We start from the raw sequence: 16,452 nt of genomic DNA, 5'->3' as shown, positions 1-16,452 counted from the left end.
ATGACACTATTTCCTCCATAAGCAACCCTAAGAGGCATATCCAATTAGCAGCGATGTTGGCGTGTGATATTGCCCATATTTACACTAGCCAATCATCGCTCGTCGCACTGCGCATCCCTGTGCAGCGGCCGCAATGTGCTGCTGTTACAACCATTCCTACGCCGTTCCAGCGGCACATCGCCAGCATCACTGACCCATAAGAGTCCCGCAATGTTATTTCTATTACAATGTTATCAGATTATAGGTCCTGTATGTTCTTTTCAATTAAAGGAAATGGGAAGGATCAGAGCTCACCTGACAGCATGTAAGTAAATATAGACTCAGTCTGTCCCCTGTGATCCTCTCCACCTGTCAGAAGCATAATAGATATTGTTTATTTTGCAAATGAGGTTATTTATGATACAAATTCAAATGTGGAATATGTGAAGCCTCAAGTCAGACCCTAGGAGGCGATTGGCTGATTAGGGCAGCATAGGACACAATGCACAAAGATAGAATAACACCTCACACACTCACCTCCCGACCGGCAGTGAATCCCAGGGGGAGCGATATACTTCAGAACTGATCGGCTTTGTGCATCTGAGGAGTAAAACAATATCATAAGGAAACGACAGCTGCAGTAACCTGTCCAGGGAGATTCACAGGGAACAAGAAGCCGCCTATGGAATCTCTTACAACTGGCGTCAATAAAACCAAAGTTATACAACTGTGCAGTTCTGAAAGGTCAACTAAATGCCTTAAGGTTGGATGCTTAGTTTAGTTCACTAATAAAAAGGTATAAATAATTTATAGCTAAGCCCGTGGTGGTGGTGGTGGTGGTGGTGATGATGGTCGAGTGTTTTCTTAAAGGGACTCTCCAGTTTTTTCTTTGTACCAAGTAAATAAGCAAATACTGTGTTCAATGTCTTGAGGGGATAAATACTTTTTTTGGGAGAGCACACATTTGTTTGTGACATCTTCTCTACTCTTCCGAAACATCAGAAGATTACAGAATCTTGGCAAGTCCACATAGACACCAAGGAGAGCCGGTCACCATCCCAGTGGCAAACGCAGGATTTCTAGAGGGGGGTTTCCAAATGCTTGATTTTAGAGCGAGTGTGGCCAGTCCATGAAGAGGGCAGAATTAGCATTTATCCAGCTTTAATATATTGTGTTGCATAATTCCAGCATATACAGGACCAGTGATCACAGTAAGCCATTAGATGTGGCAGTAGGTCCATCCTGCCTGAGGCAAATGTTTTTATTGAGATGTGGGCATCATTCCAGAGCATTGGAGCAAGTCTGGGAGTCTGGGGGAGCAGCAGAAGAACCTAGCACTGGCCTGGACATATACAGTATGTACATATCGGTCTCCTTATGTACTGGATAGTGTATTATTATACAGTATTAATAATTAACCCTATTGATGGTCTATAGCAGTGCACCCCTAACAGTGCATGTTTTCCACATGTCCTAGTTGGTGCACAGGTATATTTATTACAGGCTGACACATTTTAAAAGATCCACAGGTGGTGCTAATTATTTCATTTGTGATACTGAGAAGAACATGCAGCACTAGTAACATTCTATTGTATTACTATTTCTATTGTGGTCATGGTATGTGCTGGGGAGGGGGGTTTCCAGGCAGATGGAAACCCCACCTGAGTTTGCCTATGCATCCCACATCCCGCCCACTTCTCTTCGCTTTTGTACAATGCAATAATTTGAGCTGTAACTCGACAGGGGACAAGGCCATGATGATGCGATTTGCTTTGCCCTGCTCCTGGCACTGACCAACTGCATTAGGAATGTATGGCTGGCACAAAGCAGGCAGTCATCGGTGGTCCCTGTTGGTTTCTTTTGCCGCTTCCCCTACTGTCCTCCTCAAAAGGAGAGCAAAGCACTTTTATCTGCAAAATGGGGTGGTGCAGGTGCAGATCGACAGTGTTTAGAGAGACAGTCAAAAGGTCATCAGGGTGAAAAGGTCGACAGGATCAAATGGACAACATGGTCAAAATATTTGCACCTTTTTTTATATTTTGACCCTAATCCTCACCATAACCCTCCCTCTAGTGCCTAACCCTAACCCTCCCCCTAGTGCCTAACCATAACTCTCCCCCTAGTGCCTAACTCTGCCCCTAGTTCTAAACCCTAACCCTCCCTCTAGTGCCTAAACCTAACCCTCCCTCTAGTGCCTAACCCTAACCCTCCCCCTAGTGCCTAACTCTCCCCCTAGTTCTAAACCCTAACCCTCCCTCTAGTGCCTAACCCCCCCTAGTGCCTAACCCTCACCCTCCCTCTAGTGCCTAACCCTCCCCCTAGTGCCTAACCCTAACCCTCCCCCTAGTGCCTAACCATAACTCTCCCCCTAGTGCCTATCTCTCCCCCTAGTTCTAAACCCTAACCCTCCCTCTAGTGCCTAACCCTAACCCTCCCTCTAGTGCCTAACCCTAACCCTCCCCCTAGTGCCTAACTCTCCCCCTAGTTCTAAACCCTAACCCTCCCTCTAGTGCCTAACCCTAACCCTCCCTCTAGTGCCTAACTCTCCCCCTAGTGCCTAACCCTAACCCTCCCCCTAGTTCTAAACCCTCCCCCTAGCTCTAAACCCTAACCCTCCCTCTAGTGCCTAACCCTCCCCCTAGTGCCTAACCCTAACCCTCCCCCTAGTGCCTAACCCTAACACTCCCCCTAGTGCCAAATTTTCCCCCTAGTTCTAAACCCTAACCCTCCCTCTAGTGCCTAACCCTCCCCCTAGTGCCTAACCCTAACCCTCCTCCTAGTGCTTAACCCTAACCCTCTCCCTAGTGCCTAACCCTCCCTCTAGTGCCTAACCCTAACCCCCCAGTGCCTAACCCTAACCGTCCACTTTCGCAGCCTAACCCTCACCCTCATCCTAAAAATCATGAAAAGCCTTGTGCCAACCTTTTCTGTGTCGACCATTTGTTGACCAGGTCGACATTTTAAATGTCGACCATAATATAGTGGGCAGATCAACAGTTCAAATGATGACACTCGCAATGGGGACACTGTGAGGCTGCAATTTACAGCATTATGGGCTTTATAACTTCAAACATGATGATTAACATGTGTCAGTGCTGCGCCAAGGTGAGCAGAAAAGGCAAATTAAGCCTAAAACTGTATATATGCTTTTTTTCATGTGCTGGCAAGTTATCCATTTAAAGAAGATCTTTATGAAAAGATATGTATTACATAGTGTCTTGCACACCATGGGGCACTTTATAGATGAAGTATATGGACATTTTTTTTCTTGCATGATACAGTATATTATATATTTCCATACTGCACATGAGCACAAAGATTGTGTAAACAAACGTCCCTATATACAATAGCATCATCACTCTACACCAGGAGAAGCGGAACAGGGACGGTCAGGGATGGACAAGGGTAAGCAGAGGACTGTAAGGACATGTACTGTACTTACGTCATAGTTAGATCCTGAAATGCATCCCAGGATTAGCCTACAGTATTTAGGATTTGCATCTCTTACTGGTACTGGAGGTGACAATATGTAATCATGGCTCTCTAGCTGCCTATGACTGTCTGCATAGTGACCCATCCAGCCGAATTACATGCTGACTATTTTATGCTAAGAAGTTATTGTGTTTACTTTGCGCTACATTTCGATTTGGACGACTGCAGTAACGAAGATTCCTATGTAATCTATAAAGCGGTAAAAGTATGGAGGTGTATGTATTTAATTACTAGTTCTTTATACAGAGGAGAAACTTAGCGCTCACTAAATGTCGCTGCAGATCTGAAAGAGAGAGGTCCCAATCCCTAATGTTGGAGTTATAATAAGGGGATAGATCCGCGTTAATAAGGATATTATGTGTGGTGATGTACTGGTCCTAATGATGTTTAGGCACAGCAGACAATGTGCTGTGATACAGAGAGGCTTATTGACTCACAATGCTCAAATTAAAATAGGATAATGAAGATAGTGCCTAAGTGTCATAGAACCACACTTTCTTCATTATTTGTTGTTTAATTGGAGCATTGTGACTCAATAAATCTCTCTGTATATCACAACACATTGTCTGCTGTGCCTGAACATCATTAGGACCAATACATCACCACACATATCCTTATTAACGCAGATCTATCACTTTATCAATAATGTGTACTTGTCTACTCTTCTGGAATATCCTAGAAAATAGGGCACCCTGCTTCACTGAGGGATCTCCTGTTAGAGCAGGCCGCCATGATTCACTGAGGGATCTCATGTTAGAGCAGGCCGCCATGATTCACTGAGGGATCTCCTGTTAGAGCAGGCCGCCATGATTCACTGAGGGATCTCCTGTTACAGCAGGTCGCCATGATTCACTGAGGGATCTCCTGTTAGAGCATGCCACCATGATTCATTGTGGAATCTCCTGTTAGAGCAGGCCACCATGATTCATTGTGGAATCTCCTGTTAGAGCAGGCCACCATGATTCATTGTGGAATCTCCTGTTAGAGCAGGCCACCATATTTCACTGAGGGATCTCCTGTTAGAGCAGGCCACCATATTTCACTGCACAATCTCCTGTTAGAGCAGGCCACCACGATTCATTGCAGTATCTCCTGTTAGAGCAGCCACACTGCTTCTCTGTGGAAACTCCTGTTAGAGCAGGCCACCATGATTCATTGCAGAATCTCCTATTAGAGCTTCACCATGATTCATTGCAGTATCTCCTGTTACAGCAGGCCATCATTATTCACTGCAGGATCGCCTTTTAGAGCAGGCCACCCTGATTTACTGAGGGCTCACCTGTTAGAGCAGGCCACCAAGATTCACTGCAGAATCTCCTGTTAGAGCAGCCACACTGCTTCTCTGTAGAAACTCCTGTTAGAGCAGGCCACCATGATTCATTGCAGAATTTCCTGTTAGAGCAGGCCACCACGATTCATTGCAGTATTTCCTGTTAGAGCAGGCCACCACGAATCATTGCAGTATCTCCTGTTAGAGCAGGCCACCACGATTCATTGCAGTATCTCCTATTAGAATAGGCCACCATGATTCATAGCAGTATCTCCTGTTAGAGCAGCCACACTGCTTCTCTGTTGAAACTCCTGTTAGAGCAGGCCACCATGATTCATTGCAGAATTTCCTGTTAGAGCAGGCCACCACGATTCATTGCAGTATTTCCTGTTAGAGCAGGCCACCACGATTCATTGCAGTATCTCCTGTTAGAGCAGGCCACCACGATTCATTGCAGTATTTCCTGTTAGAGCAGGCCACCACGATTCATTGCAGTATCTCCTGTTAGAGCAGCCACACTGCTTCTCTGTGGCAACTCCTGTTAGAGCAGGCCACCATGATTCATTGCGGAATCTCCTGTTAGAGCAGGCCACCACGATTCATTGCAGTATTTCCTGTTAGAGCAGGCCACCACGATTCATTGCAGTATCTCCTGTTAGAGCAGCCACACTGCTTCTCTGTGGAAACTCCTGTTAGAGCAGGCCACCATGATTCATTGCGGAATCTCCTGTTAGAGCAGGCCACCATGATTCATTGCAGAATCTCCTGTTAGAGCGTGCCACCACGACTCATTGCAGTATTTCCTGTTAGAGCAGGCCACCACGATTCATTGCAGTATCTCCTGTTAGAGCAGCCACACTGCTTCTCTGTGGAAACTCCTGTTAGAGCAGGCCACCATGATTCATTGCAGAATCTCCTGTTAGAGCAGGCCACCATGATTCATTGCAGTATTTCCTGTTAGAGTAGGCCACCACGATTCATTGCAGTATTTCCTGTTAGAGCAGCCACACTGCTTCTCTGTGGAAACTCCTGTTAGAGCAGGCCACCATGATTCATTGCGGAATCTCCTGTTAGAGTAGGCCACCACGATTCATTGCAGTATCTCCTGTTAGAGCAGCCACACTGCTTCTCTGTGGAAACTCCTGTTAGAGCAGGCCACCATGATTCATTGCAGAATCTCCTATTAGAGCTTCACCATGATTCATTGCAGTATCTCCTGTTACAGCAGGCCATCATTATTCACTGCAGGATCGCCTTTTAGAGCAGGCCACCCTGATTTACTGAGGGCTCACCTGTTAGAGCAGGCCACCAAGATTCACTGCAGAATCTCCTGTTAGAGCAGCCACACTGCTTCTCTGTAGAAACTCCTGTTAGAGCAGGCCACCATGATTCATTGCAGAATTTCCTGTTAGAGCAGGCCACCACGATTCATTGCAGTATTTCCTGTTAGAGCAGGTCACCACGAATCATTGCAGTATCTCCTGTTAGAGCAGGCCACCACGATTCATTGCAGTATCTCCTATTAGAATAGGCCACCATGATTCATAGCAGTATCTCCTGTTAGAGCAGCCACACTGCTTCTCTGTTGAAACTCCTGTTAGAGCAGGCCACCATGATTCATTGCAGAATTTCCTGTTAGAGCAGGCCACCACGATTCATTGCAGTATTTCCTGTTAGAGCAGGCCACCACGATTCATTGCAGTATCTCCTGTTAGAGCAGGCCACCACGATTCATTGCAGTATTTCCTGTTAGAGCAGGCCACCACGATTCATTGCAGTATCTCCTGTTAGAGCAGCCACACTGCTTCTCTGTGGCAACTCCTGTTAGAGCAGGCCACCATGATTCATTGCGGAATCTCCTGTTAGAGCAGGCCACCACGATTCATTGCAGTATTTCCTGTTAGAGCAGGCCACCACGATTCATTGCAGTATCTCCTGTTAGAGCAGCCACACTGCTTCTCTGTGGAAACTCCTGTTAGAGCAGGCCACCATGATTCATTGCGGAATCTCCTGTTAGAGCAGGCCACCATGATTCATTGCAGAATCTCCTGTTAGAGCAGGCCACCATGATTCATTGCAGAATCTCCTGTTAGAGCGTGCCACCACGACTCATTGCAGTATTTCCTGTTAGAGCAGGCCACCACGATTCATTGCAGTATCTCCTGTTAGAGCAGCCACACTGCTTCTCTGTGGAAACTCCTGTTAGAGCAGGCCACCATGATTCATTGCAGAATCTCCTGTTAGAGCAGGCCACCATGATTCATTGCAGTATTTCCTGTTAGAGTAGGCCACCACGATTCATTGCAGTATTTCCTGTTAGAGCAGCCACACTGCTTCTCTGTGGAAACTCCTGTTAGAGCAGGCCACCATGATTCATTGCGGAATCTCCTGTTAGAGTAGGCCACCACGATTCATTGCAGTATTTCCTGTTAGAGCAGCTACACTGCTTCTCTGTGGAAACTCCTGTTAGAGCAGGCCACCATGATTCATTGCGGAATCTCCTGTTATCCCTATATTTTATTATTTTTATATTATTATCTTATCCCTACCCAGTTCATCTCTACAACACAAATCATACTGACAATTCTGTACCATATAGAGCGCTTTCATTTATTTGAAAAAATGTTCATATTGATGGGCTGATTCCGAGTCTCCTGGATCTCTGCTCAAGAGCGCAAAGAGCAAGTGTCTACATAGAGCGCATGAAAAGGAGCAACTTTTACGCATTTCTGCCTATGTCCGTCCTGTCCTGAGGCGGATGCAACTTGGCCGGATCTGTTTTCCATGAAATAGGGCAATTCAGTGAGGGTACTACCCTGACTTGTTAGAGTATCATGGAAGCGCCGTGGGTGTGTAGCGAAAGATCTGTATGATTCTGAGCTGAGATGCATCTAGGGATTACACCAAGCAAATTTTTTTGGGACAAAGGCCCTGATTCAGAGGCTCTTGCTATTTGCGAGCACTCGCTCTGAATCAGGGCGGGACGTTTTTTTTTTTTCACCGGCCTCCAGGCCGCTCACTAAGCTGTGGGTGACCCACAGCTTTAGCAGGCGGCCTGGCGATGGTCGTGATTATCGCGACCATCGGGCTTGCGACGAGACCTTTGAGGTAGGGTCTCACCCACCGAAAGCCCCAGGGAACTTCCTGCTCTAATAGAGCAAGAAGTTCACCACTGACATCACTATTGCAGACGGGCTGCCCACAAATGGCAGGCGTTTCTTCAGGAACGCCTCCGTTTGTTCTGCCCCCCCCCTGCACGACTACAAAACGGGGCAAGCTGTCAATCACAATCGACAGCCGCCCCGTCTTGTAGTGAGTCCCGCAGCGAGTGAAAATTCACTCGCTACGGGGCTCACGCGTGCGCACTGCCCGGCCATCGACCCGTTTGCGAGCACTATGCGCTCGCGAACGGGTCTGAATCAGGCCCAAAGTTTGCAAAAATACATTCAAATCTACATCACAATGCACTTCATGTAACACACCTTTTCACACACCTGTTAGGTTTCCTGTGACTAAATAAATACAAAGTGGGGAATCCAATTACCTGCACCGGGATATTCAGTGAGTGAGGTTTACCCCATGTGTTGAACCGCAGAGGTGGACTTTTCCTAGCAGCTCCTGAAGCTGTGAGCAAAGGTCCACCTAAGCAGTTTAAAGCACAGGGTAAACCCCTCTCATTAAATCTCTGGTAATTGGATCCCCCCTCTGTATTTATTTACTCACAGGGAATTTAACAGGTGGGTGAAAACAGTCTATGAGAAAAGGCACCCTCTGGGGGTTAACGCACAGGGAAAACCCATTGGGGGAAATTCAATTAGCCGAAAGTTTTACCCCGCTGCTAATCACCCACGCTGTGCATGGGAATAGCATTTTCCCTGTGTGGTAAACCAGGGGTTAATGCATGCTAACCCACTGATTCTGCGTAAACTGCGGAATCAATGGGTTTTTCCCCGTTTGTTAACACCCCGCATAGGGTTGTCTTTTCTCCTGCCGATTGACTCTCTCGGCGCAGGTAATAGTCGTGGGGTAATTCAATTCCCACCATTGAATCTGCAGTTATGCGGGATCAGTGGGTTAGCAAGTGTTAACCCCAGGTTTACTGTGTGGAGAAAATGCTATTTAATTGAATAGCATTTCCACGCGTGGCGCGGGTAATTAGACGCGGGGTAAACATCAAGGCTAACCCCCTCAAAATGTGTGTTGTGAGCTGAAAAACGCATCAAGTGAAATGGAAATAGGGTCTGCACAAAGCACTGTACTGTCAATGTAAAGGTTCTACTGATGCCATATAGAACAACAAGGCTCATTCACTAATATTACATTTACGTGGATACTCGTCATAAGGGTCCAAATCATGTCAACTAGCCCCGTCCACCTAGTGGACAGAGGGCCCTAGGGGGTCATTCAGACCCGCTCGTGAGCGGCAGTACGCTCGCAAGCGGGTTGATGTTCCCCACTGCGCATGCGCACGACGGAGGGAGCTCCGTCGTGCGCATGCACGAGACCCGGAGAGCGACGGGCTCTCCATCGCTCCGGGTCTCGCACCAAAGGGGGCGTGCTGTCGATGTTGATTGACAGCACGCCCCCTTTGGTGGGAGTGCCAGGGGCGTGGCGACCAGACGAAGGCGTTCCCATGGGAACGCCTACCGTCTGAAGCCGGCCCCACTGACATCACTAGTGATGTCAGTGGGAGTGATTTTGGCTCTGATAGAGCCAAAATCACTCCAGGGCTTGTGGCAGGGAGACCCTACCGCAGGGACTCCGTCGCAAGTCCGATGGTCGCGATGGTCAAGACCATCGCGACCATCATCATGGACGCTCGCATATGCTGTGGGTGGTCACCCACAGCTATGCGAGCGTCCAAGAGGACGCTCCATTTTCAGGGAGGAGGGCCCTGATTCAGAGCGAGCGCTCTGGTCAGAGCGTTCAGCTCTGAATCAGGCCCTTAGTCAGCAGAGGATTCAGATCTTTGTTCTCTCGCAGATTCCCGCAGGTCCTGACGTGCCTCTCCATGATTGACAGGCATAGGTGCTTGCGAGGCAGGGACGACCCAGGCCAGGATCTGTGTCCATGAATGTAGACTTCCTGGCCTTGCAGGCTGCCAGGACCTGGGCAGCCGGGCTGCTTTAGCCTACATAGCCTGCTCAAGGGAGCAACCATCGTGACCATTGGTCAGATTGGTTGCGATGGTGATCCCAGGCTGGGACCTCGGTCGCAGTGCTGTGATCGCAGATACAGCAAGGAGGTGTCAGACACTTCCTTCTGCATTTGCATTTTAACACGGACGGCATTGCACAGCTGCTTGTGTGCGGCTCTGCAAATCCGCCTACTGCTGAATCAGGCCCAGAGTGTGACGGAGCATTATGATGGGATTGGTGGCATCAAATTCCTAGTATCACCCACTTGATGATGTAACCTGCGTCTCCAGGACAAGTAGCCTAGTATGACTGAACAATGGCACCAAGAGGTGTTCATATGTGTTTCATGTGATTTCTATGCTCCCACAGCATGACCAAAGCCTAATGACGTACATGAGGCCAAAGAGGGAGAGAATGGTCATTGCAAACATTTCCTTGGAATAAGAAGACTTTGTCTACGTGAAGGGATAAGGCCGAGAGTGTAAGAGGAATTGGCATAACAAAATATGCTGAAGGTAAAGGACGTGTAATACAGCAACGGCCTGACATGAAGATGGTAGGTCTCAGTCAGTGAGGGCTGAGAAAAGTATTTAAAGACTGAATAGACTTGGTGACCAAGAGGTAGAGCTCAGAGACAAGCAGGAAGACATGAAGGTGGAAGTCGGCAGGATGGAAAGTTTATAGGTAGGCCTGGAAAAATACGAGAGCTGATTAAAAAGTAATGAGACTGCCTCTCTTTTTCTGTCCCATAGGTAGACGTGGCAACGCTATGCTGGTTATTGTGAAGCTCATACATTGATGGGTCTGAACCTGCGGTTGGACTGCCATAGTCTTCTTTATTTAATCACAGTGAGTGGAAGATCTTCGCACGTTTCGTCATGGCGGATGAGGAAGACGTGTCTGTGAAATTACGTCAGAGGTGTCTGACTGAATTTTGTGTTAAACTTGGAAAAAGTGGAAATGAAACTCATGAAATGTTACGACAAGCATACGCTGGAGAAATAATTAGCCGTGCTGCAGTATTTCGGTGGGGGAAGCACTTCAAAGAAGGTAATACGCGAGTGATTGACGAAGCACGTTCTGGGAGATCATCCACCGCGGTTACATATGTCCACATTGCCAAAGCTGCAGAGAAGTTGAAAATGACAGAAGGGTAATTTTCCGCAAACTTTCGGCTTCACTTGGCATCTCATTCGAACGTGTTCATCATATTGTGACAAAGGAACTGAAAATGCATCGCGTGTGTGCCAGGTGGGTACCCAGAAATCTCACAGAAGAGCAGATGCGATGACGAGTTGTATCGTGCAAAAATGCTGTTCGAATGTCGTAGAGGATGCCCGAATTCCTGACATTGATTATGACGTGTGACGAATCGTGGATTTGTCATTATGATCCGGAATCCGAACAACAGACCAGTGTATGGAAACAGGCAAATTCGCATCCGCCAAAAAAAATCAGTGTGATTCCTTTGCCCTGTAAAGTCATGCTTCTGCTGTTCTTATATTTGCACGATATGATCATACAGCACTGGGTTCCCCATGGATAGACAATTAATGGTGACTACTATGCAAACGTCCTGAAAACCCATTTACGTGGAGCCATGAGGAAGAAAAGACCGCATCTGCTGCCTCACAGCACTGAGGTCGTTGGTTCGATACCCACTACGGCCCTAACTGTATGGAGTTTGTATATTCTCCCTGTGCTTGCGTGGGTTTCCTCCCGGTACTCCGGTTTCCTCCCACACTCCAAAAATATACTGGTAGGTTAATTGGCTCCTAACAAAATTACCCCTAGTGTGTGTATGTGTGTGTGTGTGCGCATGTTGTAGGGAATATAGATTGTAAGCTCCACTGGGGCAGGGACGGATGTGAATGGCCGAATATTCTCTGTAAAGCGCTGCGGAATATGTGTGCGCTATATAAATAACTGGTAATAAATAAATAAATAAATCTGCTGAACAATGGTTTTTGCTCCAAGACAATGGCCGGCCACATTGCTGCTGTTACATTGGCAGCACTGACTGAAATTAATGGGACAGCATTGGAGCACCCTCCATATAGCCCAGACTTAGCGCTCAGTGTTTTCTGGGCATTGCCAACCCTGGAAAAACAACTGCGTGGAAAGAAGTTCTCAACAGATGATGAAGTCAAAAATGCCACAGCTGTAACACTAACAGTGATGTCACAGAACAGTCTACTGCACGTTGTTGAAACGATGGAAAAAAATGTATTAAATGTGAAGGATCCTGTGGAGTCATCTGATTCTGAATAAAAAATCAGTCTCATTACTTTTCGATAATCCCTCCTATATTCTGGTTTGAGAGAATAGAGAGTGTCCTAAGGGAAGGATATAGGGTCTCATTCAGACCCAGTCGAAAGAGCCGATGCGCTCCCTGGGGCTTGCGGTTGCCGAGACCCAACCTTAGGGTCTCGTCGCAAGCCCTGATGGTCGCGATGGTGTTGACCATCGTGACCATCAACCTGGTCGGTCGCTAAGCTGTAGGTGGTAACCCACAGCTTAGCTAGCAATCAGGAGGCCGCACTAAAAAAAAGAAGCGGCCGTCCTCATTCAGAGAGCGCGATCGCTTCTTGCAACCGCCTCTGAATGAGGGCCATAGTTCAGTGGGTAGGCCGGTAAACAGGATCCCAAGATCAATGGGTGAGTAGATAGCCGAGATGGAAAGCCCACTGGTCTGTGGGAGCAGAATTAGATTTGAGGGTTTAGAGCAGATATTGAGGGAACATAGGTCACCCCTACAGGGTGTAAATCCACATACAGACAGGCAGAGCACAGGTGTGATATGAAATGATGTTTACCTGAAACCAAGTCCCTGTCTGTGAAAATTAGGGCCGCCTGTCGAAAAGCAATTTCAGGTGTTGCAGACCTGATGAGCTGGGCTTGCAGTTTTCCTGTGGTGGGAACAAGCTCTCTGACGGCATTCGCCAGGGTGGTGAAGGCGTGGACACGTCGCAGGGCACACACCAGAGCCGGAGTAGGGGTCAGCTGGTCTACACTTGCCTGCCAGGGGCGATCTCCCACCTCATATGGCGTAATTTCTTTAGCTTGGAGACGACTCAAGCAAGGCAACCACTTCAGCCCTAGGACTTCGAAGCCTTGAAATCCTGAACCTGCATGGGAAAACATGCAGTTTAGCACATAGTTCCCGTCAATGTTACTTCAATATTTTAACACTCATAATACAACAAATAAATAACAATGGTTTGAATATTATGAACATTAATGCTTATACAGCACCACCAGTTTACGAAGCTCTGTACAAAGAATATTTGTCATCCACAGAAGTCTTTGTCACATTGGAGCTTACAGTCATCCATTTAACCTGTCAGGATATTTTTGGAGTGTGAAACACTGGGAAAGCATACAAAGATAGGGCAGCTTGGGAATTAAACTCATGACCCCAGTGCTGAAAGATAGCAATGCCTACCGCACTTATGCCCTATCAAGATATGGGTACATAAACAAATAATTTGACAACTGACTTACAGTACAAAATAGGACAAGGACATGGATAATATACATTGATACATAAGTGACCATAACACCTAGATATGCAACAGAGCGTAAGAAACCAAGTGTTAGGTGCCCTGGTGGGGGGTAAGAAGTAGGTGAAAGTAAAGTAAGGAGAAGCACAAAAGGGTAGAGGCCCTGCTCATAAGAGCTTACATTCTATCATAGTAACCATCACTAGGGCACAGTAGTGAGCATTCCCTTAAGTTTACTGTTTTGTGATTGGCTGTCTGAGATGGGAGGGATCACGCTGACAACTACAACACAGTGGTATTTGTAAGGAGTGACCAATATTGAAAAGGAGGGTGACAGTGTTAGAAGCATGTACTTAATTATGGGTCGCAACCGTGACCGCGGCTGCGATTACTCACGCAGTCTCACTGTGAATGTATGCTAATCTCTGCGATCGCAATACAGTCCTAGCAAAAACATAAGGACGCCCACTCTCCCTTACTCACATCCGTAATACTTAGCAAGTCTGTGAAAGCAACGGTAACATGGAGTAACATCGGAGCCTCACGCACACTTGCACGAGGTCAGACCTTACTCAGAAATTGCTAAGCTGTTCGCCCGCTGTTCTAGCTCGAGCTGCATAGGGCATCGCAGTGGCTAATTTATGCACGCCCCTGCAACGGCGTTCAAACGCACTGGCACGTCTGCCTTCCGCCGCCCCCCGCCCCATCACCACCCACAATCGGCACTTCCTATCAATCACTCTGCCATGGGCCTGCGCAGTCACTGCTGTCGAAGTCCCGATCGCAGTGGCCGGTGCGCGCACTGCGATGCATATGCATGCGCAGAATGGAAGAATCGGCCGATTGCGTGTGTAATCGCAGTTGCGATTGGTAATGAATCAGGCCCTATGTACCTATGAATGAGCTCCCACATACTCAATTGTCATTTATTTACCGAGCGTTAACGTTTTGAACACAGCAGGCAGAATCGCAATTGATGCAAAGCGCAGTCCTGTGTTGTTTATCATAAGCGCGTGTGTACTGGGCCGTTCTATTGCATTATTGCTTGGACTATCAGCGACAAAGAGCATTTCATAGGCTTTAACCACAAGCGCTAGGCCAGAGGCACATTAACTTCTGGGTAGGGTGAGGTGCCTTCTGCAAAAGGCTCTGGCGCAGTGAATCTTTATTATAATCTGAAACAGCGCCATAATTCTGAATATACCACACAGAAATTGGCGCTGTCGGCTCACTGAATAGGGTGTGAGGACCCTCGACTCCAGGTCCCATGTGAACAAGCATCCATTCTAGACAGGCAACAAAATAAATGTCCCTGACTGCCCTTGCCATAAGCATCCTAATGATATAATGGTATACTTTCATAACATCCTATTTAAGAAAAAGTTTGGTGGTACTTAATGATTTGGAACATTTTATGGATTAATATTCCATTTAAAAGGAGAAATGTTTCTGATAAAAATGAATATTTTTAATGTAACACCAAGATTCAAGATATCGCGCATATAACGAAACTAGCCTTGGTCTGCAGGGACCATGATAACATTATTATGACATATTCAATAAATGCAGAACATCTTCATAATTAGACAATAAAACACATGCCTCAAGCAAACATACATTACAGGACACAGCCTATACTGAAGGATTTATAAAGTATGTATGTACATAAATTACCCATAACAATCCATACCTGTTATCATTTGTTTTTAATTGCTGTGCAAATGGTGCTTAGATGGTTTTTAGATTAGCCTGAGCTTGTTATATAGTCACAGTTCATTAACATGATTAAAAATTATAAACAAAAAAAACAAAACACAGAAACACTCTGGGCGGATGGCGTTTTGTGCATTATGTTCCCCCGGCAGCAAACGTGTCAATGAATAGACTAGGTAAACCCCCTTCAGCCCGCTGGGATTCGACACATAATAATAGTTAAAGTACAAATGAAAACACATTACTTCCCCTGAATGTGTCATTATCTTGCATTCTGCCCGGCTTCATCAACACGCAGTGGAAAGCTAGGTCTGTACAGGATGTCACCAATGGGGAAACCCATTGAGGAGAGATTCCTATTTCTGGAACTACCCTGACTCTTGGATTTGGAAGAGCTGAAGGCAAGGCCTCGGGGCTCTGTGTGCCCATTAAGGAGGGTGAGCCTGGGAGCCGAGAACAAACCCATACACGGGAAACTGAGAAATGAGTAATTGGGAAGAATGAGGTGGGACAATGTCACAGAGAATTGAATAAAAATCTTTGAAATGAGTTGTTTTTGGTATAGGCGAAAGCACAAATTGGTCCTAATGTACGATTAGATTACCTCATATACTGAATGGAAGTTTGCTCTGGTCAACGGTTTACAAGTATAATTGAGAAGACTCTGGAGATCGTTCATCAGGTGGAAAAATTAAAAGTGCGACATCATTTTATATTTAATTGTGTTTATATATAAAATAGAGTAGAATTGTAGCCTGTCCTATTTCCGCTATTGGAGGCCTAAGCAGGCACTTTCCATGGCAAATGTTCAGTTACAGTAGTCTCTGATAGAAATTTGCATGTGTATGTAACGCCTTGGTCCATTAATGCTATAAACAAATGAAAAAAAATGGATTATGATGTTACTTATCCTTCCTTTAAATAATGAAAAAAGTTTGTTATGTACAATGGACCTCATTCAAAATGCGAGCGCTCACTCTGAATGAGGGCGAGCGCTCACTCTGAATGAGGGCGGCCGCTTCTCTATAATGAGCCGACCTCCTGGCCACTCGCTAAGCTGTGGGTGACCACCCGCAGCTCTAGTGAGCGGCCAGGTTGTTGGTTGCAATGGTCAAGACCATCTCGACCATCGGGGCTTGCGACGAGACCCTTGTGGTTGGGTCTCGTCTGTCGCAAGCACCAGTGAGCTTTCGGCTCTAATAGAGCAGGAAGCTCACCACTGACATCACGAGTGATGTCAGTGGGGCCACCCCCAAAGTGCAGGCGTTCCTTCGGGAACGCCTCCGTTTGGCAAGCCACCACCCCACCCCCCCTACAAAACGGTGCGAGCTGTCGATCACCATCGACAGTCGCCCGT

The 16,452-nt window shown here is 46.8% G+C and overlaps 1 protein-coding gene across 5 annotated transcripts in view; it reads right to left on the bottom strand.

Annotated features, from left to right (window-relative positions):
• Nucleotides 1–16,452, bottom strand: part of LOC148505546 (dynein axonemal assembly factor 8-like) — a 145,884-nt gene that overhangs the window by 44,318 nt on the left and 85,114 nt on the right. For all 5 annotated transcript variants that reach the window (XM_088448187.1, XM_088448190.1, XM_088448192.1 and 2 more), the window contains 3 exons: nt 12,696–13,007; nt 517–579; nt 295–348 (listed from right to left, as the gene is read on the bottom strand). In XM_088448187.1, coding sequence (XP_088304313.1) covers nt 295–348; nt 517–579; nt 12,696–13,007 — 429 coding nt within the window. The remainder of the gene's footprint in view (nt 1–294; nt 349–516; nt 580–12,695; nt 13,008–16,452) is intronic.

Source organism: Taudactylus pleione, unplaced genomic scaffold, assembly GCF_031769625.1.
Source record: "Taudactylus pleione unplaced genomic scaffold, aTauple2 ptg000451l, whole genome shotgun sequence".
NCBI lineage: Eukaryota > Metazoa > Chordata > Amphibia > Anura > Myobatrachidae > Taudactylus > Taudactylus pleione.
Note: the sequence above shows the minus strand (reverse complement) of the source record. Positions and strands in the feature narration are given on the sequence as shown.